The sequence below is a fragment of the Carica papaya genome, chromosome 3 (genome assembly GCF_054855325.1).
Source record: "Carica papaya isolate Zhongbai chromosome 3, ASM5485532v1, whole genome shotgun sequence".
Lineage (NCBI taxonomy): Eukaryota > Viridiplantae > Streptophyta > Magnoliopsida > Brassicales > Caricaceae > Carica > Carica papaya.
This window is the reverse complement of record NC_142311.1, coordinates 11,096,197-11,122,079: the sequence shown is the minus strand read 5'-3', so window position 1 is coordinate 11,122,079 and position 25,883 is coordinate 11,096,197. Positions and strand designations below refer to the sequence as shown.

Below are 25,883 nucleotides of genomic sequence, written 5' to 3'. Positions count from 1 at the left end.
AAAAAAATTTTATCAACTGATGACACGTTATTAACTCATCTATATTGCTCCAATGTTTTGTTGGATAGGGAGTAGAGTAATTATGAGATTGTGCAAGAAACCTTGTTTCCTTTTGACAAATATAATTTCCATGTTAAGAATGAATTCTGAGATAAATATTTTATGATTAGTTTAATAATTTTTAATTAATTATTAAATTCTCATAATCGTTTTAATTTAAGTAATTTCATCCTCCTTTCGTCAACCAAATAAAAATTTACTTATAACGTGATCAAACCTATGAAGATGAAACAACAAATATCAAAGCAAGTGCAGTGTATTTCTTCCAACTGCAACTTTCTAAAAGTTACATCTTAAACTTCCAGCAAAGGTACAAGAAAAACCCTCAAACAACCATCTCAGCTTCTTTAACACTAGAAGGAATCCCAACCTCCAATCTCATGGTTGACTTGTTTTGCTCCGGTATGGCGGCTCCAGCTTGCACACACATCTCCACTATAGCTGGGGCTTGGCCGTAAAAGTCCCGCAGTTCTCGCTGCAAGGGCGGGCCATTTACATCAGGAACATGCCATACATATCTTGGCGGAATCAAGTCATCAAGCACAGCTGACTGCCAGCCATGCTGCCCATTACGCTGCTGGTGCTTGTGCGCCCCACAGTTTTGTGCTTTGTGCCCTGTAGGACCAACATGTACCTCAGGACAATATCCACAAACTCTCACTCTGTACATTCTCATCAACTTCTTTGCTCCTCTCCTCATCTGCTCCCACGCTTTGAGTGTTTCCTCAGCAAGTAAAGCTGTTTCCTCATCATTACTAGGAGAAACTATCTCTGCATCAGGTACCTCTGTTAGTAATGGTTTTGGAGGAGCTTCTGGGGTGGGGTCTGGTAGTTCACTTTCGTCTGCATCGATAAATTCCCTTTTACCAATGCGGATGATTGGCTTTCTTCTCCTTTTCGTGGGGAATTCAGGAATATCAACACCAGCTTGGATGCATAGTTCAACTAATGCTGGAACTCGAGGAATTGAAAATCTTTCTTCATGACGAATACGATTACCAAGTCGATCATAAAGGTGGTAGGCCTCAACTGGCACAAATATGTCTTCAATAGTTGCATTTGTCCATTCATGCAGGCCCTTCCTGATGGATGCACCTTGTCCTCTACATGACTTGAACGGATGTCCAACAGGTCCCACATGGATTTCATTGCACCACCTGTATAAGAATTGTCAGAGAATGAAACTCACAGCTCATTGTTTGAGGTTAGGAGAGTTCTTAAACTCCTGTAAACTGTGATTTACAAGTTACAGACTTGTCTGATAAGTTATATACATAGCGGCCAAAGCTAACATAGTCAGCGATCGCTTGAATGTATGTGAAAATGTCACCAAAGTTCTCTTCTATGTTTTTGGAAAACACTGGACTGACTATTTAATTCAATAGTAAAAATGACTACATAACTTATGAGGCTAAATGCAAATAAAGATACGACTTTGATATTGTGTTTCGACTGCATTGGAGAAAAATCATTCCCTCAAAGCAGTATCAACTATGCCAAAGAAAGAATCAGATGAAGAAAAGAAAATTACCCGCAAGCATGAACTCGTACCACTTTCAAAAGTTGCTTGAGATTGTTAATCAATGTAATTCTCGTGTTGAATACATCATAGGCAATTGGTACAAGGCTTTTTACAAGCAAACCATTCTTTGGAGCTTGGACTCGACTCTTTGGTTGGCTTTTCCTCTTCTTGAGCCTCTCCCTTGCAGCTCGTCTCAGCTCCACAATGGGTACTGGAAACGGCTTCTTTTCTTTCTTTGAATAATGCCGAGGAAAATCTGCATTTTGAGGATGATCGTTCCTAATAACCCATGAGTATGGTTGATGCAATTTTCTTGATAATCTAGACTTGGAATGAATTTTATGCTTAATGCTACTCAGCTGCAAACATACAATTAAAAGATATCAAAACCTAAAATAAAAATGTTTCAACGATAGTTGCAATAATTTCCAGAACATAACCAATCCTCTTCACCCATGAATAAAACCTATCACCAGACAAGGTCCTGGAAAACTTATTTCATGTATCATATCACTGGATATGAAATCAAGCAAGATGAAACCAAGAGAAATGGAGAAATTGTCCCGTCTGTCTATAGCATAGGTACATCCAGATTCAACATAAACAAGCCTATAGTTCTAATCTGTTCAAGTGACAATGGTAAAACAGGATAAAAGTGCGGGTCAAAGGTCAAAATTCTCATATCAAAGACTGGAAGCATTATCAATGAGTAGACCATTGTGATGGAACTAAGAATCAAGCAAAAAGACTTGAATATAATGGCCTCCAGCTCTTGTTTTAACAATAATGCTAGTGTTCAACAATTGAAGCAAGCAAAGGGTACAAGGATTTGGAAGACAGTCCTAATGACATTAACAAAAGCGCATAGAGGACATACTTCAATTAACCAGACCTCGTGCACATTATTTTTGTACACTAGAAGAAGCTAGTTAATAACATAAACAATTAAAGGGAGGAGTCAAGAATTTAAAGAAAAATGTTGCATCAATTGATGTCAAATCATAAATTAGTAACTGACTTAATTGAAACTAAACTCAGAATGCTCGAATAAACTATAATGCACGGAGCAACCAAGCTCCTAACAAAGACAGAATTCAGCACTATGCAGACAATAATCGACCTACTTGTTGTCCCATACCAGGTAACGGTTGGAGCTTGAATAGTATGCCTATGGCATCTAAAATTAGGTGGATCATGATGCCGCATACCTCCAAGGAATCAAGGAAACTGAGACTGAGAATGGAATTGAGCTTCAAACATTCAGATCTCATCTGATGTGAAACTATGTCAAGCCTATGTTTGGAAGGCAAAGCCTTTGCTTTACCATGCAACAGAGTCAGAGCGCCAAAAGCATAGTTCCCAGAACCACAATCTCTCCCTGAGAGTTTAACCACAAATTAAATCTAAATGAAGGATAATTGAACACAAACAAGACAATCTAAAGATATTCTAGCACGTACAGCAACAATAATAACGGACAATCTAGTAAATACTCCAGCTACTTGTAGGAAGGTATCTATTGATAATGTATTATTTCCTTTTATCATATAACCAAGACACATGACAGCTGAAAATTCCCACGATCCAATTTAGGGTTTTGTAATAATTTTCTCCTACCTTTTTGTTTCCCTGTTAATTCCTTGTTTGCCATATTAACATTATCACATATTGATTTCAGTTGTTATCCGAAACATGCAATCCACTCAATACAATTATCACCGATATACATAGATATATGCATGTATGTATACATATATATATATATATATATGTCTCAACATAAAATAATCCACTCTACTGCGTCATCTAGGATTTACATTATTTTCTCCTCCTTTCCTTCTTTCTCGAAAATTGTAAACTTCCAAATGCAAAACTTTCTTCTTAATTAGAATTCCACCGGTTTGCAACCTAATCACATTCTCACTAAAAATTACCCCATTTTTCCCATCTATTTCGAAACTAAAAAAATTCAATTTGATAGTTTCCTTGCATTCATCACTAAATTAAGTTATGCCATACACATGCCGCTCTAATTTGTTCTGTCCTGTGACTCTTGTCACAAAATTCCAGCTGCTTGGCACTGCAGAGACTTTATCTGAAAATTTTCTGGGAAGAAAATCACACGCTTGATGTAATTCAAACACTCAGTCCCTTAACAGACCAAGACTAATTACCAACGCAGTTTTATCAAGTATAAATAGCAGTTGAGAAAGACAAGGAGAACTTACAGCAGCTAGTTGAAGAGAACATCGACATTTTCCCTGAAGAATTTGGCTGTCGAGATATAGGCAAATTACAGTCCTCTCATAGTGAGGGTCAGCAAAGACAATGAGGGATGTCGACGAAGCCAACGATATTTTCCTCTTTATTTATTTATTTTTCTTTTGATTTTTTTAATTTATATAATTGGGCCTTAGGTTGCACGGCTAACATAGAGGTGAAGACTCATTCGGTTAAGCCCGTCCTTATCTGGAACCATTGAATTACCGAATTGCCCCTCGATTTCGCTCTCTAGTATCCAAGACAATTTTAGAGACGGACATCTAACACGTATGGGCTGGGCATGGTCATATCTATATTCGTTCTGAATAAAATTTTAAATTTATATATTTTTTACTCAAAATGAGTAAAGATTATTTATTTACTAAATGTTTTAATTTTAAAAATTTTAATAAAATATTTAAATAATTAATTAAAATTTAATTAATAATTAACTAAAACAAAATATAATTTTAAATAATGTATTTAATAATAATATAAAATAATATTATATATTAAGCAACAACATCCCATGTTTTTCAAATCTCAGTGCCCACCTAGCTGCTTCCATTGCTTTCCATAGTCATGTCATAAAGGAGTTAAAGCTGCTTCCATTGTCTTCCTTTGCATTGTGAAACTCTATGGGTTCCCAATAACATTTCAATAAATCAGTTTTAACTTTAAAAGAATTATTAAATCCATCAATTTCTTCCTCCATTTATACGAATAAAAACGAGTGAAATAAAAATCACAACAATCTATTTTGTGTTACTGAAATTTATAAAAATAATATATTAAAAAGATCATGATGATACTATATTACAATAAAAATTTGAATTGCTCGATTGATTTTAGAGAAGAACATTGGGCAATAGAGACAACTTATTTATGAAAAATCATGGAAATTTGTGAGGAGGGTCGGAGCCTTACTAAACTTTAAAAAGGATGAAGAGTGAAAGATGAAAGAATAAAAAGGGAAAGCAAGAGGAAATAATGGGAACTTAACTGCCCAAGCTAATTTATTTTTAAAGAAGTTTATATGTAAATGATTCATGTTGCTAAAGTAAAACGAGTATTTAAAGTTATGGTGGAAGAACTCCACAAGTGAGAGAATTATTATATAATTTCGCGTAAATCCTATATGTTACCTATAACATTTATACGTATATTAAAACAAATAACCTCATTATTTACATGTTTAATATTTGATAGTATTAATTTATTTTTTTTGTTTAAATAGAGAGTGAGTGATTTGTTATGATTTTTTTAAAAATTAATTATTAATTTAAACAAAAATAATGTAGTACAATTTGAACATTTTTAAAAATTAATATTTAAATAAGATATTTTAAGAATATAAAAAAGTCATATTTTTTAATTTATAATAAGTAACATGTTTCATATTTAATTTTTTTTAATGTATTATAATAAATAAAAACTATTATTTTATAACATATATTGAAATATTAATTCATGCACTGAAGATTATGATTGCAACATTTATAAAATATTATTAATTTTTATTTTAAATTAATTATGACTTTAATTTATGTTATTTTATGCTTAATATATACTTACTTTTACGAATAAAATAACATATAATTTTGTTGAGAAATCTTCTATTTTTTTAATTATTCAAAAGTTTATATAAAATTATTAATTTTTAAATAATATTAGAGATTTAAATGATAAATTATCACACAAATATGTTAATTATTTTTATAATCTCAATTATATTACGTAATGTAAAAATATAATAAATTATACTTTTAACTAAATAAAATAGAAAAAAATATAATTATTTAAAGTTATGAATTAAATATTTATTTCACTCTCTTATTCTCAATCAAACTACACATTATAATGAAATACTAACTCGTAATTTTGATTATAAATTAAACTACATTTTATACATACGTTATTGTCATATTTTACTCTTAACAATTATTATAACATTATGAAGTTGATTTTTCTTTTTAAATTTTGATTTTTTTTGAATTTGTTTAAATGCCTGTAAATATGTAATATTTATATTTACATTTTCCTACAAAAACTTATAATTTGTTTTCAAAAGCAGTATGAATTTTCAAATGTCACACTCTGCATCTTTATAATTTGTGTCCGAATTTTCTGGCCAACCGACTTAATCGGTTAAAAAAATTTCAAGTGCCGACTCATTGGACCGGGTCGAACCCAACCGACTTGAACGATTAAAAAATTTCGAATCCGGTCGAGTCATAACACCGAATTTCTCCCTTATTTCTTTGCGCCTCTCCTCCGCCCCCTGTCTCTATATATGTACTTCCTTCACCAGCATCTCGCAACGCATCACTCGGAAACTCAACTTTATTTTTGTTAAACAAATATTAATCGCAAAAATCTCCAATCTGATTTCGAGGCCTTGTTTGTTGTCCCAGGCCTCTTATCTAGGTTGTCTTCAAAACCCTAGCTGTTTCTCGGTCTCCGTTCGTCTCCATCTTTAGACATTCCTCCATTCCATCCGTAGAAAATTTGTGTCAGATCTCAAGGCTTACGCCTAAGAATGGGTTCCAAAAAGAGCGAGAACCCTCACTCGGGGGATGGTGCCAGCCCTGGGTTCGTCCCCCCTTTCTCTGACTCTTTGCGTGTATCTTATCAGTTGGCTTTACCAGCGACTAATATCTTGGGTTTTTGTTGCGTGGTTTGTTCTTTAATTGCAGGAAAATCTTTATCGGTGGCTTAGCTAAGGATACGACCTTAGGTGAGTGCTTAGAGTTGCTACTGCTTATTGTTAGTTTATGTGTTTTTAGCCCCTTTTTGGAAGACAATTAATGATTATTCTTTGTTCATTTATTATTGGTTATTGTGTTTAGATACATTCATCAGGCACTTTGAGAAGTATGGGGAGATTACAGATTCTGTGATAATGAAGGATCGGTACTCGGGTCGTCCAAGGGGATTTGGCTTCATAACCTTTGCGGATCCTTCTGTTGTCGACAGGGTTATTCAAGAAACCCACGTAATCAATGGCAAAGAAGTGAGCTTTTTTTTTTGCCCGCGTTTATATCTCTCTACGTGTGTATAGGTTTTTTGGTTAAAACGTTGGAGGGTAAGATACGATTATGATTGATAACACAGTTTTTGGAACTCAGTTTATTCACTTAATTTTCATTTGGGTAGAAAATTGTTAGTATTGCAGCTGAGTTAACGTATTGCAACTAATTGAATACATGATAATAGTTCTTCCTGCTTAAATGAATTGAATTACCTGTGACATTTTTTTTCAGTATCTTTTTTGTATTTTTTTTTTTGCCAATGGAAACCTACTTTTATCTTTTGGTTACATATTTCTTAAATTTTTTTAGAAAATAGCTCCTTCTTGATGAAAAAGTTCATTTATCGATTTTCAATGTAATAATTTCATTGTAATGAATACATAACCCAATTGCTATGGTTATGTTGAATTGTAATTGTAATTCTGGGATTAAATTTTGGAGCAGGTTGAGATCAAGAGAACTATTCCAAAAGGTTCTGCACAAACCCATGACTTCAAAACTAAGAAAATTTTTGTTGGTGGGATTCCAACATCAATGACTGAAGGTTCGTTGGTTGGTCTTTGATTTTGAATGTTCTAGTACTACAAACTTCACTCTTGCCTTTACTCACCTATTGACTACTGTGGCAAATTTCTTCTTGAACTTCCAGATGAATTCAAGACCTTTTTCTTGAAGTATGGAAAGGTGATGGAACATGAGATTATTCGTGATCATACGACCAAGCGCTCTCGGGGTTTTGGATTTATTGTTTTTGACAGTGAAAATGTTGTAGATATTCTGCTGGCTAATGGGAATATGATTGATATGGCGGGTACTCAGGTGAGTCTTGTGCAATGGCTGCTTGACAAACCGGATCGATGCAAATTGATCTTTATGATTTACGAGCCAAGTCAATGTTTCCTGTCTATATGTTATAACAAGGAAATAACAGGAAGTTTTATTTATTTAATTTTAACTCGTCATATGGGCTTTATGGAATTTTGAAATTCAGTTTGTTTAAGTTTATTACAAATCTTAATTGTTTTTCTTGGGGGAAGTTGTGAAAGTGATTTTGCTGGAAGAAGAACCTAGGTTAACTCAGTTCTTTTTGTAGGTTGAAATCAAGAAGGCCGAACCAAAGAAAAACTCAAACCCTGCACCTGGTCCTGCATTTGGTAGTGAGTCTAGGGCTCGCCAATACCATGATGGTTTTGGTGGATTTGGTGATTTTAATGGTTATGGTAGTGGTGAGTTTGGCCCCTCTTCTTATAGATCTCTGGGGGCTTTTGGAGGTAGGTTTGGTGATTATGGTGGGTTTGGTGCTAGTGGTGCTGATTTTGGCACTGGTAGTTATGGAGGTTTTGGTGGCAGTGGCTTTGCTGGTTATCGAGGAGATTCTGCATTTGGCTATTCTAGTCGCTTTGGTTCCTATGGTGGTGGATTTGGTGGAAGTGGCTTGGGTGCAGCATATGGACGTGGCGGAGGAGGATATGGAAGTTATAGTGGTTCGGGCCCTTCAGGTAGTTATGATTCAGGCTCTGGTGCTAGTTTTGGTGGATCTGGAGGAGGGTTGTATGGTAGTAGGACTGGATATGGTGGCAGTAGCCGTTATCATCCCTATGCAAGGTAGATATGTGCTTAACATACCCATAGAAGTTGCATGCAGGTTTTTCCAATTTTCAGAGTATTCCATCTCCAGTTGAGTAAACATAAAGCATTTATTGCAAGTTCGCACTATCTAGAAGATCAGACCAACAGTTAGTGTTTCCTTGTTCAGTCTACGGCTTAGACAACTGGAGTTAGATCAGCAGCAATCTAGAGCTTTCTATCAGAGATCAACCACAGAACTCTAAATTAGGCATCTACAGTGTGGTTTATGTTTACAGTTGCCATTTTATTGTAGCTTTGACTATTTTTCTTTTTTCTTTGAAATAGCAATTAGATAGATTGTTTTGGACCTGTAACATTTAGGGAAAATTAATATAGTGTCCTTAGTTATGCATGGAATGAGAGTGTGAGGGGATATTAAGTTTTAGCATTCTACAGTTGCACTTGTGTGAGTGTCTTGTGTTATTGTATAGCTATTCCCGTGATCAGATTGACTTAATAGTTTTCGACAGTGACACAAGTATATGGTTTGTCTTCTTTTTGGTATGTGAATGTTGTTTTGCCCTGGTTGGCGTTGATAGCTAGTGCATTAGCAAATTTTGTAGACAGTTTGGTGGCATGGTCAGCTGCTTTGACCGTAAGTTGGTTTTGGCTTACAATCCCTTTCTTTTATTGGCTTCATCTTCAGTCTGAATGATACGTTGTGACAGGACTTGAGATAATGATTGTAAGCATCACTATGGTTGACTGAATTTATGACAATAATTTTTTGATTCACTGTATAGGATTACAACAGCTTTGATTTTTCAGAAATCTTGCTCGACCATAATTGGCTGAAATTACAAGTATTGATTGTCGTACATGGATTTGTAGGATTTTGATGAGTTTTGCTTTTGAGATATGTATAGGTGTTGAATGTTGGCTAATTCGTGATGATGCAAGATATAGTTTTTATAGGGAAGTATCTCATTGCATCGGTTATTTTTTGATAATTGCTTTGTGGCAAGGATGTTAAATCCTGTAATTAGGCTATCAAGTATGAGGTAGAGGCAGAGAGCCCTAAAATTTATTTTCACCAGAGTGAAAATATGGTTGAATTGTAAACCATAAGAAATAATGTTGATAGCCTATTTTTGTTGAAGAAATTGCATTCTATATCTCTGTTTATGGTGTGATTTTTCATTTTGTTGGTCAAAGATGGGAAGAGAAATCATATGCTTGTTTGGGTGTTGCAAAGCAAATTTAAGCAGCCTCCACATATTTATTTATTGATAGAAAAAATTATGAGGTGGGAGATATTTGCAACTTTGTGTCTTGATTTATATAAAAGCTTGTGAGAAATCTGCAATTCTTAATTGTGAAGACAGGGGGTGGTCAGGACTACTACTTCAAAGCGTTTGTGGGATTGGATAGGACATGATGAATCAATTTTTATTAGTGTTTGGAAAATTGTTCATTTGACGTTTATAAGAAATGCTAGTTGTTTCATTTTAATATTTGTGTTTGGTAAAATGCAAATTAATTTGCATATTGGATTTTTAAAAATAATTTTGGAAAATTATGAGCATTATTTTTTAAATCTAATAAATTTATGTTAATTATTATGTCAAAATTAACAAATATACACATTACTAATGTAATCCATTTGAAAATAAATGGTTTTACTATTTATTTTTAGGTAATAATTTATCTACTTAAAATATTTAAGTTATTAGAGTAGATGATTGCTTGTCTTGTCTTCGTTCCAAACCAAACTCCTGGATGGTAATTTGCTACGCTTCATTAATGTGGGGTGACATTAATGCAACACACTAAGTATAAACTTACACAACGATGGTATAAAATAATACTTGGATTTGACAAATTCATCACGAATTTAACGACTACAACTGCAAATAGACTTACAAGTGGTGTGATGATTTGGGCCGAATCTGATTGTTCATGTCACTACTCTACTTGATCGCTAGGCCGAAACTCTGCGGATCTATTTCTCAAATCCTTATCAAGCCCAACACCTGCTTTCCTGCTTTCTCTTCGTCCCATAGCAAGCTAATTAAGAAGCAGCAGCAAGAAGACGATATTTAGGCGCCGATCTTGTGTGTTTCGCTCCCACAAAATCCATCCTCGTAATCGCGCTGTAGTTTTATTTTCTTTCACGAGTTCTACCAGAGGATCTCCAGTATCGACTGCAATTCCCACTGCAGCTTGCGGATTCTTCACCACTTGTCAGTTTTATCGCTTTTCTTACACTACGATGGTCTGCTATTCTTCGCAATTTTATCTACTTTTTTGTTATTATCGGTTGGTTTGATGAATACCAAACCTATAAACAAACTGCGCGCTTCATATTCGTCAAAATGTTCAAACGAGTTTTCAACATAGGTAGCTTTTAATCATTTTCCTTGCGCGTAATTTATCTGTGAAGCTATAACTTGCGGAATGGATTGTTCACATCTTACACTGAAAGTAATATGTTAAATTGAGCGCTTGAACAAAATCAAGTATGTTCTTGGATTGGGTCTAGTTTTGGGGGGGATAGTTTCGTTGAAATATGACTTTGAAGATACCGGCTGAGGTTGCAGTTTCTGTGCAAGTTGTTTCTTAGGCAACTTCAATAAGAGTTTGGTTGAAAAAGAAATCATCCTCTACAGTGTATTCTTTTTGATTGTCTATGACTTGGTTTGCTCTGAGTACTTATATGGACTGAAAGTGAGCTTCTTTTCCTAATAGTGGATAGACTAACTAGAAAGTTTGTGTTCAAGGTTTCTAAAAACTTTTCTGTTCAACGGTCAAAACTACTACCCTGATTGTTTCGAGTTCTGCTACACAAATTGGATAGTTATGAAATCTTAAAGAATCCGATATAAATTGCAATGTGTTGTTTTAATTCCATACCGGATTTCATATGAGCTCAAACTTTATCAATTCTAACAAAATTTGCATTTTCTCTAGTTTAAAATAAATAGGTTTGCAAATGGATATTATACAAAATCTAGATTTTGTTCAAAAATTTGGCTAATTTATTATCTGTTTAAAAGGTTGAGGTTTGCCTTTGTTATCTTTTTAGTATTTCTGTCTTTTCCACTTGACTTTCTGTTAAGAATCTAATGCATATTTGTCTACTCATGAATTTGGGCACCTTCTCATTATATTTCAAATGTTTTCTTAATCCCCTGTATGTCTCTCCGAATTTTAGGTGAAGATTAGTAAAGTACGGCCTTTACTTTCTTATTCTTCTTTAATCCTTATTTGTTGTTTAAACATATTTTGGTGCTGCTTATAGTTTCGCTGGCATGTATCGGAGCATCAAAGCACCATTCTTGCTACAGAGAGGATTGCATACAATAGATGGTCCTACTGAAACCTTGAAGAGTAAGATTGTTGAGTTGAAGAAGATGAGGAAAAGGAGGAAGCCCGAAAAGGATCAGTTCCTTGTGGAGGTTCCGGAATCGAAGTCCTTCCTTGACACAGCAACACTTCCAATGGTTCTTACTGTTGCTGGTGTTGCACTTTTTGCAAAGCTGCTTATGATGGTAAGCTGCTTCCATGATTCTAGCAGGCTCTTTAGTTTTTAATTATACCAGTCAGAAAAAAACTGTAGTTACAGAACTCAGAAGTATTGACAATCTGAATTTGGTACCATGTTTTTTATATTTAGGTTTATGTGAAATCTGCTGATCTAATTTTTAGCATGTCCTCCATGAACGCTACCGGTCTTTTTGATGCCATATAGAAGGTTGCCATATTGTATATTAATTTGCTTCTGATACACGCCACTCCAAGAACAAAAAAGTGAAAAAAAGTTTTTCTTGCAAACGTGATAACCCGTACAAGTATTTATTCCATCAAATAACTAATCATGTGAGCTGGCAGCATGATGATTCCAAATCCCAAGAAATGATTGAACGCAAAATAAAAAATGCTCCTGCTGGTCAAGGCACAGTGAGAATGCTCACTCGTGAGGAGTGGGAGGAATTTCGAGAAGTAAGGCCAAGGACTCCTTTTGAATCTAAGCTTGCTCGTCCAAATGCACGAATAAGAACTGGAGAACCAGTGCGGATGGTGAGGCACACAGTAATTCTAACTTTCTTTTTTGACAATAGATGTATGTTTTTGCTATTGATTGTTGCTGTGTTGATATTTTCATAGAGGAAACATAAACACATTTATAACACTGCAGGTCCTGCAGAAACTCAATATCTTCATTGCATAGGATTGAAATATAAATTTATCATCATAAATGGAGTTGTCCGTGAAGCCTTTTGCAATTGACATATATATGAAGCTGCAGAATCATTTTGATTACAAAAAGAAGATCAATCAGTTATGCATCTATATAACATCCATATTACAAACAGTATTGATATTAAAGTTTGCATCCTGTCAGTGCATTCTTTTAGCACTAATTGTCACAAATCTTCATTATGGGTGCGGATACAACTTCAAGATTATACACAAAAAATTTGGAGCTTCAGAACATTTTGTGTTCTTGTATTCCTAAGGTCATCTGGAGTGGCAGAATGTGAAGTCATGTAATTAGGTAGTGAAGAGTTTTGTGAATGGAGATTTTTGTGAAGGAATTCTCCCTTGTTTTCTCTTATTAATTTCGGGCACCAACGGGTGCCATTTATAGAAGAAAAAGGAGACATCTTTTCAGGAATGTGAGGAAGGTGTGATAACAGATTTCTGTTGTTATCATGCCTCCTCGCCTTCTAAAAGAATGACACCTCACCTACTAGGAATATTCCAGTCTGAATCTAATTTATTATAGCATTTTCTACACTCTCCCTCAATCTAGTTTACGTATATATATTGAGTAAACTTAGATTAGATACAATATTTTCAAATATCTGTTTTGGTAATACCTTTATTAGGATGTAAGCAACTTGTTGATTTGAAGGGATGTGCATAAGAGCTATGGTTCCATCTTCAATCTTTTCTTTGATGAAATGTCGATCTATCTCAACATATTTAGTCCTGTCATGGTGTACTGGATTTTTGGCCATGCTGATTGTTGATTAATTGTTACACTACACTTTCATAGAAGTATTAATAGACGCTTTTAATTCTAGTAGTATTCTTCTCAACCACATCCCTTTACAAATTTCATGTGCAAGTGCTCGAAATTCAGATTTTGCGTTGCTACGGGATACTACCGACTGCTTCTTGCTGCGCCATGTAACCAGATTTCCCCACACATATGTGCAGTAGCCAGAAGTGGATCTTTTGTCAGTTATTGATCCTGCCCAATCAGCATCAGGAAAGACTTCAATATCCCTATTTATTTTCTTTTGGAAAATTAGCCCTTGACCCCATGTCCTTTTTAGGTATCTCAAAATTCTGTACACGGCCTTCATATGTATTTATGACGGTTGATTCATGAATTGACTTACTGTACTGAATGTCTGGTCTTGTGTGTGCTAGATATATTAGTTTCCTGACCAGTATTTGATATCTCTCTTTGTCAACAGTCTTTTCACATTCTGTAGATCCCAGTTTCATTGTTGGATTCATAGGTGTATCTGCAGGTTTACAACTAAGTATACCTATTTCCTTCAGAAGATCCAGAACATATTTCCGTTGTGATACGAAAATTCCTTTCTTAGATTGGACAATTTTCATACCTAGGAAGTACTTGAAAATTCCAAGATTTTTAATTTCGAATTTCTTGGTTAGAAACTCTTTAAGTCTTCAAATTTCCTCAATATGATCTCTTGTGAGGATAGTATCATCTACATACATAATTAGAATTGATCTCTTACCTGAGATACAATGTTTGACAAATAAAATGCGATCTAATTGACATTGCTCATTCCCAATATGTTTTACAACCCTTGTGAATCTGTCAAACCAAGCTCTTGGGGATTGCTTGAGTCCATATAGCGATTTCTTGAGTTTGCAAACTTTGTAAGATTGATCTTCTACATCTAAACCTGGTGGGATATCCATGTATAATTCTTCTTCTAGATCATCATTTAGAAATGCATTTTTTACATCCAGCGGACAAAGGGGCCAATCAAAATTTGATGCAAGCGAGAGTAGTACCCGTTTTGTGTTGTGCTTGGCGACTGGAGCAAAGGTCTCCTGATAGTTTATACCATAGGACTGAGTAAAACCCTTGGCCACAAGGCGTGCTTTGAGTCGATTTACACTCCCATCTGGGTTGTACTTAGTCGTGAATATTCATTTTTCATCCAACTGGTCGTTTTCCTGGAGGTAGCTGAGATAATTCCTATGTCCCATTTTTTTCAAGAGCACTAATCTCTTCTTGAATAGTTGTACTCCACTCCAGTATTTGAAGAGCTTCATAGACTGTCTTCAGTTCTAGAGAACTGCTGTCTAGTTTGTTCACAAATGCTTGATGTTTCAGAGATTGATTGCCAAATGATACATAATCTTGTATGAGATATTTTGTGCATAATCTGATACCTTTTCTCACAGCAATAGATAAGTCAATATTAGTAGTAGAGTCAGTAACACGTACCTCACTATCTATTGATTCCTTAACCATTGGAGTGAGTATGGATTCATGGCAAGTTCTGGTTGGTTTCAAAATATTCACAGGCATTATCAGTTTTAAGTACTTGTATAGTGGTATAAAACTCGGTTTGGATCATAATATTAAATTTTTTTAAAATGGCGCCTATTTTGAATTTTTCTTTCATTAAGAAGACTCAAGTGATTTTAGTGTGATCATCAATAAAGGATACAAACTACTTATTTCTGAATATATTGATAACCCTGGAAGGTCCCCAAATATTACTGTGAATTAATGCAAACAATTTGGAAGACTTATATGACAAACTTGCAAAAGAGTTTCGATTATGTTTAGAGATCTGACATACTTTACATTGAAACAAAAGTGGATTTTTATTCTTAAACAACAAAGGAAACATTTTTTGTAAATACAAAAAGTTTGGATGACCTAAGTGATAATGTCATAATATGATATCATAATCACTATTTGATTGACTATCAAGGACAGAGTTTGTACATACTGCCGTTTGAGCTTGTCTTCCAGAAGGGTCTGTTTGAAGGAGATACAAGCCTGAGTATATCATAGCATTGCCAATCGTCCTCTCCGATTCCAAGTCGTGAAATTTACACATTTTTGAATCAAATTTAGCAACACAGTTTAGATCACCAGAAAGTTTGCTAACCGATAGTAAATTACAGTCAAATTTTGGTACATAAAATATTGAATGAAGGGTCAACTGTGGTGTTAAAATAATAGAAGTAGTTCCAACCACTCTGGAGATTGACCTGTCTGCAATTTTAATTGTGAAATCCTCATATGATGTTTTGTAATTCTGAAATAGGGATACATTACCCGTCATATGGTCTGATGCTCTAGAATCAACCACCCATGTGTTTTGTTTTGAAGAACATACTGTCAAACCAATTGTTACTTTACCTTTTTGTGCCACCGAAGCATGCATGGTTTGAGTAGGTAAACAATTCTGCTTGAATAATTGTTGAAGGACCTCCATTTGTGCAGCATTGAACGGACTGCTTTCTGCAACATTTTCTTCAACAGTGGAAACAACAATATTTCTTTGACGGTTTCCATTGCTTTCTGTTCTTTCGGTCTTATTCTCGCTGGGTTTCTTGTGCAACTTCCAGCATTTCTCGCGGACATGGCCGAGTCTCCTGCAGTGATCACAGTACGGCCTTTCCTTCTTTCCACGGGAATCAGACCATGTGGTGAGTGCAGAGACACTTTCGACAGAGTAGATAGACTGAGCTTCTCCCAACATCACCCGCCTCTTGCTGTCTTCTCTTCGGATTTCTACAAACACTTCTCAGATGCAGGGTAGTGGTTTCATTCCCAACACCCATCCACGAACCACATCCAGACTTTTGTTGAGTTCCATTAAGAATTTGAAAATTCTTTTCTGCTCAACAAAGAGTCTAAATGTCTGAGCATCATTTGGACAACTCCATTGATGCTCCTCGAAGGTATCCAGTTGCTGCCAGTTTCGGATTAGTAAATTAAAGTGCTGGGTAACAGAAACCTCACCTTGACGCAGCTCATGGAGAGTCGACTCCACCTCGAAGACAGCGGAGACGTTATCTTTGCTGGAGTACGATTCGCGAGCCGCTTCTTAGATTTCCTTCGCTGTTTCATATAGCATGAAGTTCTCACAAATGTTGGGCACCATTGAATTAATAAGCCACGACATTACCATGCTATTCTCTATTTTTCAGATGTGGAAACTTGGGTCGCTGGTTTCGGGAGGGATAGTTTCACCAGTGAGGTAATCGTCGCGGCCCTTACCACAAATAAACAGTAAGACAGAGGTTGATTATTGAAGGTAGTTCTGTCTGTTCAGTTTGTGCCCCGTGATGAATGGTGATGCTTGTTCAACTAGGCTGTGGTTCGGAGTCGCAGGGAGGTAGGGACCTGAGGAATTGAGCTCGCTTGTGGCCATTTGAATTCTGGCTTAGTTGAAGGAAGCTTTCGGATTAGAGCTCTGATACCATGAATGGTTTTGTGAATGGAGATTTTTGTGAAGGAATTCTCTTTTGTTTTTCTCTTATTAATTTCAGGCACCAAAGGGTGCCATTTATAGAAAAAAAAGGAGGCATCTTTTCAGGAATGTGAGGAAGGTGTGATGACATATTTCTGTTGTTATCATGCCACCTCACCTTCTAGAAGAATGACACTTCACCTATTAGGAATATTCCACTCTGAACCTAATTTATTACAGCATTTTCTACAGGTAGCACAGTTTCAAGTGAACAGAGATTATTACACCTTTAGTTGGAAATGCAAACTTTATATGTTGCAAGGTTTTACACTTCCTGTGATTGATGTCATGCTTTGAGTCTTAAGTAGGTAATTTTTTAGTTAAAAAGCAGCTAACATTAGTAAGTTTATGAGCCTTGCCACCTAGTGATTATGGTCTGTGTTGGTGTAACCATCAGAGAATGATGAAACATCAAGAAATTAATTTCAGCAACTCATCCTAGCACTAAACATCTGCCAATTCTGTGTTGGTGTAACCATCAGAGAATGATGAAACATCAAGAAATTAATCTCAGCAACTCATCCTAGCACTAAACATCTGCCAATTCTGTGTTGGTGTAACCATCAGAGAATGATGAAACATCAAGAAATTAATTTTAGCAACTCATCCTAGCACTAAACATCTGCCCATTACAGATTTGATTTTCAAGCATTGAATTTATATTATTGTCTCATCCTAGCATAGATTCATTTTGTGACTGAGCTTCATCGTTAAACAACTTTTCTCAGCTCACTCTATCTTTATTATTCATATTATTAGAGAGCTTGATACCTATCAAACCTAGTTGCAGTGGTTCTGGTACAATATTCCATGCTAGGTTTTCGTAAAATGAAATGATTTTGGTCGAATTGGTTTGGAAAACTGTACTGGCACTTATTCAGCAAGAAAATGAGAACCGGAAAATTTTCATTCCAGCATCTTGAGCCACCAGGTTGAAACACAATTTGTATTGTTTATATGAATGTTTTTGTTCTCCTCTCGTTTGAAAAAATAATGTCCGCTGTTCTTTTAAGTTTACAATGGAAGGACACTAATGATTATATATAATCTGCATTTTCTGCAGGAGGATTTGAAAGATTGGACAATAGATGTTCTAACAAATGCACTTACACGGGCTGAAGAAAGTGTTAGGCACGGCTCTAAGTAGTTCCTATGAAAATAAATTTTCCTGGAGCAGAGTAAAATATGTGCAAGATATTTGCCTGATGTAGATGATTTCCTCATGGCAACTTGCGGATAGGTTGGTAAGGCATTGAATTGGCAACTATTTTGGTATAAAAGCTTTGGCAAGCTGCTGGATTTCATAGTAATGTGTACCCAGTAATCAGTCCCGTGGACTTTGTTGATCTAGAAAGTCAATCCTGAGCTTCTTGATTCTCTTCATTGAAATAAGAGCATAGTTTATTTTTCTGTTGTCCCTCATAATTAGTACGTAGGACCAGCAGATAGTTTTTGCGGCAATTATCTTGCTGTTACCAGCACTTGAGTAATCGACTTGTAAGCTACATTACATAAATTTATAGGCTGATAATCAGTTATATTTTCAGGCCTTTCACTTTAGGTGGTATACCGACTTCAAATGTAGCGAAGACTATCTTCGTTTTGTTAACAGAAACTTTGAATAATCATAATATATTTCGAGCTATTTCAATTTAACAATTTTGCAATAATGTCCTAATATAGGTATATCTTTATACATATATATTAGATGGGTAAATAAGACAAAATATTGAATATGAGAATGTGAAGCATGCCCAATTGTCTTGCCAGGATCCAGAAAAAGACAGCATTTACTCGTCCTTGAAGAAGGTAAATGGACGTGTGGACACCTGCTAGTAATGTTTTTCATGTGACAAATTAATGACCCTCCTTATCACAATAGGGTTCCGGACAGTGACTTCGCTCCTACATTAGAACCTTCTTTTGCTTGTTCGCTCTATTCACAGCTTCTTATTAAACGTCGCCGTTCCTATCGTCATATGATAATTTCGAGCTGTGTGCCGCATTCACCCACGTGTGACGAGAAGAAACTCAGGTGCACCACGTGTCAATCTATTATTCATCTCGCGCAAACCACGTAGCACGCACCCACACGATTGGTAAATCAAAGTTTATTTCTGATGAAACGGAATAATCAGTTTTAAAAATAATACATGTATTTTTAAATAAATTTATATGTTTATTAACTAAAGTGATATATTTGTAATAATTATAATATATATTAAAATAAAAATATTAATATGACATTATGTAATACATTTTTCTGGTGAAGTTTATATATACGATTACGATTTTAGCTTACGTTATGTGTATGTATACCCATACGATTTTTCTTGTCGAGGTGGCCCCATCTACCACTTTCCTTTGTGGGCATAAGAATGACGAACGCCATTTCTAGTTTCCTCACTTCCGGGCTTCGTTCGTAGAGGTATATTGGATGTCGTTTTTTGATTACAGGCTTTTCACTTTAGTTAGTGCTCTTCTGATGATTTTGATTTCATTATTTTCCCCTCTCAACAATTTCTTGCGTTTGAGGTTTTGACCGAATAACCTCTGTTTCCTAAAGGTAGAGACTTCGTGGTTGGTACGGGGATCTTTTCATGATTGTAGGTTTTATATTCGTTGATTTGGGACTCTTTTCACTGTTAATTATGTCTCTTCAGTCTGGTTTATTTGCTTTCTTTTTGAACCTTCTAAAGATTAATCAGTTGTGACTTGTGATGACTATTCTCCGATCAGTGAAACTAGTGGTTCTACCATTTGCAAGATGGATAAAGGGACTAGAGTTCAAATCGATTAGCATGTTAAGACCTGTAAGGTTCTTTAGTGTTTATGATTGTTTCTTCTGTTTTCTGAATGTTTTGATATTGGGGCGTATAGGACCGATCATGCGCAATTTATGATTAGGTGCATATTGCAATTTTGCTGTTTTGGCACATGTCTGGTGCCACTGATCAGTAAATATTCAAAAAATTCAGTTGAGTGGCCTGATTTACTTCTATCTGATTCCAGTAAGGTGTTTTAGTAGTGGACAGTAAGTGAAAATGTCAAGCATTTAATCTTCTTGATGTTTTCCATCTCGATGGATTGATTTTTGGTACTATTTATTGTTAACAGTTGTGAGTTTTTTTATAGTTAAAAGCATTATTTATGTTGCTAAGCCTTATGAATTAATCAGGATAGTTCCATCTGCTTTCTAAAGGATGCTGTAAGTCATCAATTAACCACATAAAAATGGAGGATTCTGATGCAAGTAACTTGAGTTCATCAACAATGGAGAAGTTAGCCACTAATGGTTACTTGGAAATTGAGAAACAATATGGAAATTTTGGGATTGTGGGCACGATTATTATGGCAATATTTATACCTGTTTTGCTTTCCACTATTTTAATGGGGAAGAAAAAGGGGAAACAAAGAGGAGTTCCTGCCACTGTTGGTGGTGAGGCAGGTTATGCAATGCGCAATGCACGGATACCTGAATTGATTGAAGTTCCATGGGCAGGAGCCACAACCATGGCTGCTCTATTTGAGCAGTCTTGTAGGAAGCATTCACAAGCAAGATTTCTTGGAACAAGAAAACTTATTAGTAGGGACTATGTTACTGCTAGTGATGGCAGGAAATTTGAGAAGCTGCATTTGGGAGATTATGAATGGCAAACTTACGGAGCTGTTTTTGATCGAGTTTGCAACTTTGCATCTGGGCTTGTTAATTTAGGCCATAATGTGGAAACTCGTGCGGCCATTTTTTCGGAAACTCGAGCGGAATGGTTTATTGCTTTTCAGGTGTCGCATTCATAACTCATGCTCATAGTGTATACCAACTCCTATTTTATTTTTTCAAGTTCATGGATGAACAGATGGTGAATGCAGTTGTCTTATGTTTCAGGGATGTTTCAGGCAGAATATTACAGTTGTCACTATTTATGCTTCCTTAGGTGAGGATGCCCTGATACACTCACTTAATGAGGTGGGTATATGACTAAACTAGCTAGGATATAAAAGAATCATGTATGCAGTCAATTGTTACTGAAATGCTCAACAGAACACAATTTATAGGCCTTTTCTTCTCACAGTTTCAAAATTTTGGCAGACTGAAGTGACAACCCTGATCTGCGATTCCAAGCAGCTAAAAAAGCTGTTCACAATAAGCTCAAGCCTAAAAACTCTTAAGAATGTCATCTACATCGAAGAAGATGAAACTCCAAATGATCCTAATGCCTCTGAAAGTGTGAACAATTGGAATATTTCATCTTTCTCTGAAGTTGAGAAGCTTGGGAAAAGAAGTCCTCTTGAGCCAAGCTTACCTTCCAAAGATGATGTTGCTGTTATCATGTATACAAGCGGCAGTACTGGTCTACCAAAGGTTTGCTCCATTTAGTTCTTCATCCATATGAGATGGTGCTAATATTGATTTTCCCAATTGACCTTGCTAAAATGTGCAAAGAACTTAGAATTATTCTGCATTCTTTCTGTTTATTTAACGTAGCATGGAGCGGAATGAATGACTGTATCTTAATGTATCTATACCACAAGACAGGTGTGTAAACTTAGAATAGATTTTAAAAGTTTTATTTGTTTTTAGATGAAAACATGCAACTAATTTTTTCTACATCTTTCTCTCTATCTGTGCACGCTATAATATCTTCATGGCCATGATTGTTTGTGGCTGAGCTGCTATTCCTCACTTCCAAAGTTGCACGGTTACCCTCAGGCTAATATTTTAATGTCTATAAAAACTTAGGGAGTCATGATGACTCAAGGCAACATTGTAGCCACTGCTGCTGGAGTTATGACAGTGATCCCGAAACTGGGCAGAAAGGATGTATTCTTGGCATATTTGCCCCTAGCTCATGTTTTTGAACTGGAAGCTGAGGTAACTTCGAATCTGCAATCTTCTTCTTCAATTTTTCCCAGGATTATCTTAAATGTGTTTTGGTTGTCCAGACAGTGATGATGGCTGCAGGATGTGCAATTGGCTACGGCTCAGCATTGACTTTAACAGATACTTCAAATAAAATTAAGAAAGGAACAAAGGGAGATGCATCTGCATTAAAGCCCACATTGATGACAGCAGTTCCAGCTATTTTAGATCGTGTTCGAGATGGAGTTCTTAAGAAGGTTTGATGTGCTCCATCATACTGATTGTCTTGTTGTATAAAGTTGTTTTAAATTTAAATGCTTATTGGGGGGCTGTAGGCTTAGGATACTACTCCACTTACTCATAATCACATGTACTCTAGGTTGAGGAGAAAGGAGGCTTGGCAAAGCATCTTTTCAGTATTGCATTTAAGCGCAGGCTAGATGCTGTAGAAGGAAGCTGGTTTGGTGCTTGGGGACTGGAGAGAACGTTGTGGGACAAACTTGTCTTCAAGAAAATACGTGCTATACTTGGAGGACACATCCGCTTTATGCTTTGTGGAGGAGCTCCTTTATCTGGTGATTCACAACGCTTCATCAACATTTGCATGGGGTAATGATTATCTCATGTCAAGAGGAAAACTTGTTTATTTTCTTTACATAATACTCAGGCCACATGGTGTGATGTGGCCCTCTGGTGGGCACATCTGAATGAAAGACGAAGAAAGTTATGGATGTAATGTTTGTCTTAAACAGGTTAAACAAAGCTGCTTGATGATATCATTTCACGAAGAAATTTACATATATGTCTTGTCTATTTGCATAAACATTAGTTATACAATTGTTTTGATGCCTCGAGTTGCTTCCAGTTTCGTCTTAGATCAATTCCAATTGATCATAATATAAAATATATCTCATTGATATATTTCGAATTACATTGAGATCAAATCCTTCAATATCTTTTGGTGAAAGTGAATAGAGAAAAGGACCTTCGTTTTGAAATTTCCATTTCTATTGAAATGTGGTTCAGAAGATACACAGCCAATTGGTTCTGTTGCTTCTCATTGTTGTTTCTTTGCTTCCTTTCTTCTTCCTGATATTTTAAATTCACTTCTGTATAAGGTATGACCAGAAAAATATTTCTTTTTTCTTCCATAATGGTTTTATCTTCTTATCTTCTGCTTCTGCCTAGATGAGGGAGGCTATTCTTTAGAGTTGAATGGGGACAAGTTGCCCATGAATGCACAATTCATTGTTGGAAAATTGAAGGGATGTCACTGATAGATATACACAGTCGGATGGAAAATTAGAAATTAGATCTCAATTCTTTAGATAGGGGAGTTTAGAGATATGGAACTCATGCATGCAGTTGTTTGGCATTATGAAAAAGAGAAATAACAACTTGTTTTAGGAGAAACAAATTTCTGTTGTGGATTCATGGGTCAAGGACTTGACTCTGATTCATATTGGAATTTTGTGGAGATCCACATGTTTATCCAAAGGGGACCAATGCTCTGACTGTATAGGTTGGTCTTCTTGCTAAATCAACCTTTCTGTTCTCAACACGAGTTTTGCTTTTGAAACGTTGCTCTAGTAGTAATGTCCTTGCAGTATGCTTGTAGTTTAACTTCTATTGGTTGCATCCAAAGTGCATCTTCCTTACACAAATGATTGTTCATCAGGGCTCCCATAGGTCAAGGATATGGCTTGACAGAAACATGTGCTGGAGGTACTTTTACCGAGTGGGATGACACAACTGTGGGCCGTGTTGGGCCACCTCTTCCTTGCTGTTACATTAAGGTATGCATGTTATCCTTGTCTATGAGTAACTTTGATTCATAATCAAAACCATATTTTCCTGCTTAAATAATATCATATGCATGATATATTTATTGGGAATTCAGCCTACATTAAGCTTATCCTAGTGAATATCAACAGCTTAAGCTTTTATGCTCACAGAAATTCAAGCAATGTTTTTCTCGCTTCAGAGGACTTACTTTTACATCTATTAATATTGAAGCATTTAAATTTTGAATGATTGGTATAATGGGCGTCCTCCATTTGGTGATATAGCTTGTTTCTTGGGAAGAAGGGGGGTATACTACATCTGATAAACCCATGCCCAGAGGAGAGATTGCTATTGGAGGATCAAGTGTAACTGCTGGTTACTTCAATAATCAAGAAAAAACAAATGAGGTCTACAAGGTAAGTTTCCTTCATGTGTATGCAGACCATGTAAGCACATCTTACAAGCGAGTAGATAATGGTTTCATGACATGAAACTTACCTTTTAGCCTGTAAGTTCGCTAATGATGACTTACATGCAGCAGGTTGATGAGAGGGGCATTCGCTGGTTTTATACTGGTGATATTGGTCAATTTCACCCTGATGGATGCCTTGAGATTATTGACAGGAAGAAGGATATTGTTAAACTTCAACATGGGGAATATGTATCTCTTGGAAAGGTACTTCTCCGGAGCTTATATAAAATATTTCTTGCAGAAGTATTGTATGTGGCAGCCTGGGGCAGGTACTGAAATCTTTTTAAACGTGTCGGACTGCAGGTTGAGGCAGCACTCATGTCAAGTAACTATGTAGATAACATTATGGTATATGCAGATCCTTTGCACAATTATTGTGTTGCTCTTGTTGTTCCATCTCATCAGGTCCTTGAGAAGTGGGCCCAGGAAGCTGGTGTCAAATACAAAGACTTCTCTGAGCTCTCTAACAACGCTGAAGCTGTCACTGAGGTTCAGCAATCTCTTTCTAAGGTTTGTTAAATTTACTTAGAGGTAGTTGAGCCTCTCATTAGTTTCATACACGCATGCCCTCATAAGTTGATTTGTACAAGCTTGAGTCTGTTGTATGGTCTACTTGGGTAGTCAGCCTTCCGTTTGTATACGTTCTGTATGTTTCAAAGGCAGTCTCATTAGCTATACTTATTTGTCCTTCATGTGGTTCGTGCATTGGATGCTTGCATTAGGAGAAAACCTGAAGGCAAAAAGTTCCTTGTCTAGTGTTGCAATCTATATATATCATCTGAAATTCCCAGTATTTGCTCATTACCTGTATGGTGTGCAGCATTGGACTGAGCATATGAAGGATAACATATCTTCGTTTTCACTGCAATTTTTGGGGAAATCATTCATTCAATTTAGCCTTTAGAAGGCAAAATGAGTTTTCTTGTAAAATTTTATGCACTCAGGTGGCTAGGACTGCAAGATTGGACAAGTTTGAAGTTCCTGCAAAGATTAAATTGCTTCCGGATCCATGGACACCCGAGTCTGGATTAGTTACAGCTGCTCTTAAGATAAAGAGGGAACGAATAAAGGCGAACTTTAAAGATGAACTTCAAATGCTGTATGGCTGAAGGTCGTAACAGCTTGTGCATCAATTTCTATTGTACTCCATAACTCAGAACATATATATATATTTTTTCTGGTAATAGTTTTAATGTTTTAGCATAATAAGATGTCCTCTTCAAGTGGTGCATATACTTGAAGCAAAATCAGATGCTTGTTTTTCGTAGTTAAACCTTCCCGGTCTCTAGTGCTCTCTCCACCCAAAGGACGTGCCGCGGACTCTAATTTTCGGTTTCATCCTCTTAGTTTGATCAAGGAACTGGGATGACAAAATGTTTTTTTCTTTCCGTTCATGGTAATGTAGGATATTACTGCTGCATTTAGTTCATTCCTCATTTAATCTTAATCAAATTATTTTACTTCTCACATTAGTGATAACATTTATAATAAAAATATAAAATTTATCGTTCAAGTAAAGCCTACTATGGTTGAATTTTTTGATGGTAAGAATTTGCTTTCACGTCGAAAGCTAAAATTAAATCTGTCATCAAGAAATTCATAATAGAGATGGAAGATAGCAATTATATTTTATTTATGCACCACTAGATTCTTTTTTTATCAAACAAACTTATGCATAAGGAACTAACTAGCAAGTAAAAGAAAAGTAATGAAAGGCTATCCTTTGTTTTCTGGTAAATTTTATTTGTTAATTTCAGTATACATATATCTT

The 25,883-nt window shown here is 35.7% G+C and overlaps 4 protein-coding genes and 1 pseudogene across 16 annotated transcripts; 3 read left to right on the top strand and 2 right to left on the bottom strand.

Moving 5' to 3' along the window:
* Positions 1 to 235: 235 nt before the first annotated feature.
* Positions 236 to 3,963, bottom strand: APO2 (APO RNA-binding protein (DUF794)). Of its 5 annotated transcripts, XM_088215752.1 has the most exons (5): positions 3,811 to 3,938; positions 3,602 to 3,688; positions 2,707 to 2,960; positions 1,592 to 1,941; positions 236 to 1,217 (listed from the first exon to the last, which is right to left on the bottom strand). In XM_088215752.1, the coding sequence occupies exons 2-5, from the start codon at positions 3,603 to 3,605 to the stop codon at positions 386 to 388; spliced, it is 1,440 nt and encodes a 479-aa protein (XP_088071878.1). In that variant the 5' UTR covers positions 3,606 to 3,688; positions 3,811 to 3,938; the 3' UTR covers positions 236 to 385. The 5 variants fall into 5 exon arrangements, with proteins under 5 accessions (XP_088071878.1, XP_088071876.1, XP_088071879.1 ...); XM_088215750.1 differs by lacking the exon at positions 3,602 to 3,688 and having other exon boundaries at positions 3,811 to 3,963; XM_088215753.1 differs by lacking the exon at positions 3,602 to 3,688 and having other exon boundaries at positions 1,592 to 1,838; positions 2,721 to 2,960; positions 3,811 to 3,963.
* A 2,167-nt stretch (positions 3,964 to 6,130) lies between these two features.
* Positions 6,131 to 9,000, top strand: LOC110808676 (heterogeneous nuclear ribonucleoprotein 1-like). The gene is made up of 6 exons (XM_022034246.2): positions 6,131 to 6,436; positions 6,541 to 6,581; positions 6,694 to 6,857; positions 7,321 to 7,420; positions 7,526 to 7,695; positions 7,970 to 9,000. Exons 1-6 carry the CDS (start codon positions 6,384 to 6,386, stop codon positions 8,483 to 8,485), a joined length of 1,044 nt encoding a protein of 347 aa, XP_021889938.1. The 5' UTR covers positions 6,131 to 6,383; the 3' UTR covers positions 8,486 to 9,000.
* On the top strand, positions 7,555 to 18,653 carry LOC110808675 (cytoplasmic dynein 2 light intermediate chain). Of its 5 annotated transcripts, XR_002538672.2 has the most exons (5): positions 10,368 to 10,688; positions 11,747 to 11,996; positions 12,337 to 12,525; positions 12,644 to 12,786; positions 18,058 to 18,653. XR_002538672.2 is itself a non-coding variant. In XM_088215749.1 (4 exons), the coding sequence occupies exons 2-4, from the start codon at positions 11,757 to 11,759 to the stop codon at positions 18,139 to 18,141; spliced, it is 513 nt and encodes a 170-aa protein (XP_088071875.1). In that variant the 5' UTR covers positions 7,555 to 7,695; positions 11,747 to 11,756; the 3' UTR covers positions 18,142 to 18,653. The 5 variants fall into 5 exon arrangements, 4 of the variants coding, with proteins under 4 accessions (XP_088071875.1, XP_021889936.1, XP_021889937.1 ...); XM_088215749.1 differs by lacking the exons at positions 10,368 to 10,688; positions 12,644 to 12,786 and adding an exon at positions 7,555 to 7,695; XM_022034244.2 differs by lacking the exon at positions 12,644 to 12,786 and having other exon boundaries at positions 10,377 to 10,720.
* Positions 14,094 to 16,895, bottom strand: LOC148266692 (uncharacterized; annotated as a pseudogene).
* Positions 18,654 to 19,265: 612 nt separating the features above from the next.
* Positions 19,266 to 25,541, top strand: LACS8 (AMP-dependent synthetase and ligase family protein). 5 transcript variants are annotated; one of them, XM_088215744.1, is made up of 12 exons: positions 19,266 to 19,422; positions 20,173 to 20,777; positions 20,881 to 20,961; positions 21,085 to 21,357; positions 21,736 to 21,867; positions 21,939 to 22,112; positions 22,235 to 22,464; positions 23,534 to 23,651; positions 23,925 to 24,056; positions 24,179 to 24,316; positions 24,416 to 24,622; positions 25,057 to 25,541. In XM_088215744.1, exons 2-12 carry the CDS (start codon positions 20,229 to 20,231, stop codon positions 25,219 to 25,221), a joined length of 2,199 nt encoding a protein of 732 aa, XP_088071870.1. In that variant the 5' UTR covers positions 19,266 to 19,422; positions 20,173 to 20,228; the 3' UTR covers positions 25,222 to 25,541. The 5 variants fall into 5 exon arrangements, with proteins under 5 accessions (XP_088071870.1, XP_088071874.1, XP_088071871.1 ...); XM_088215748.1 differs by having other exon boundaries at positions 19,293 to 19,422; positions 20,178 to 20,777; XM_088215745.1 differs by having other exon boundaries at positions 19,421 to 19,560.
* The last annotated feature ends 342 nt before the right edge of the window (positions 25,542 to 25,883 follow it).

Coding starts and splice junctions, on each gene's coding strand:
- APO2 (XM_088215750.1), bottom strand. CDS start 3,838: ATGTCGATGTTCTCTTCAACTAGCTGCT. Junction 2,961..3,810: donor GTTCTCTTCAACTAGCTGCT/GTAAGTTCTCCT, acceptor TTAAACTCTCAG/GGAGAGATTGTGGTTCTGGG. Junction 1,942..2,706: donor TACCTGGTATGGGACAACAA/GTAGGTCGATTA, acceptor GTATGTTTGCAG/CTGAGTAGCATTAAGCATAA.
- LOC110808676 (XM_022034246.2), top strand. CDS start 6,384: ATGGGTTCCAAAAAGAGCGAGAACCCTCACTCGGGGGATGGTGCCAGC. Junction 6,437..6,540: donor GGGGATGGTGCCAGCCCTGG/GTTCGTCCCCCC, acceptor CTTTAATTGCAG/GAAAATCTTTATCGGTGGCT. Junction 7,696..7,969: donor TTGATATGGCGGGTACTCAG/GTGAGTCTTGTG, acceptor TTCTTTTTGTAG/GTTGAAATCAAGAAGGCCGA.
- LOC110808675 (XM_088215749.1), top strand. CDS start 11,757: ATGTATCGGAGCATCAAAGCACCATTCTTGCTACAGAGAGGATTGCAT. Junction 11,997..12,336: donor TTGCAAAGCTGCTTATGATG/GTAAGCTGCTTC, acceptor GTGAGCTGGCAG/CATGATGATTCCAAATCCCA. Junction 12,526..18,057: donor CTGGAGAACCAGTGCGGATG/GTGAGGCACACA, acceptor CATTTTCTGCAG/GAGGATTTGAAAGATTGGAC.
- LACS8 (XM_088215744.1), top strand. CDS start 20,229: ATGGAGGATTCTGATGCAAGTAACTTGAGTTCATCAACAATGGAGAAG. Junction 20,962..21,084: donor TGATACACTCACTTAATGAG/GTGGGTATATGA, acceptor AAATTTTGGCAG/ACTGAAGTGACAACCCTGAT. Junction 21,868..21,938: donor TTTTTGAACTGGAAGCTGAG/GTAACTTCGAAT, acceptor TTGGTTGTCCAG/ACAGTGATGATGGCTGCAGG.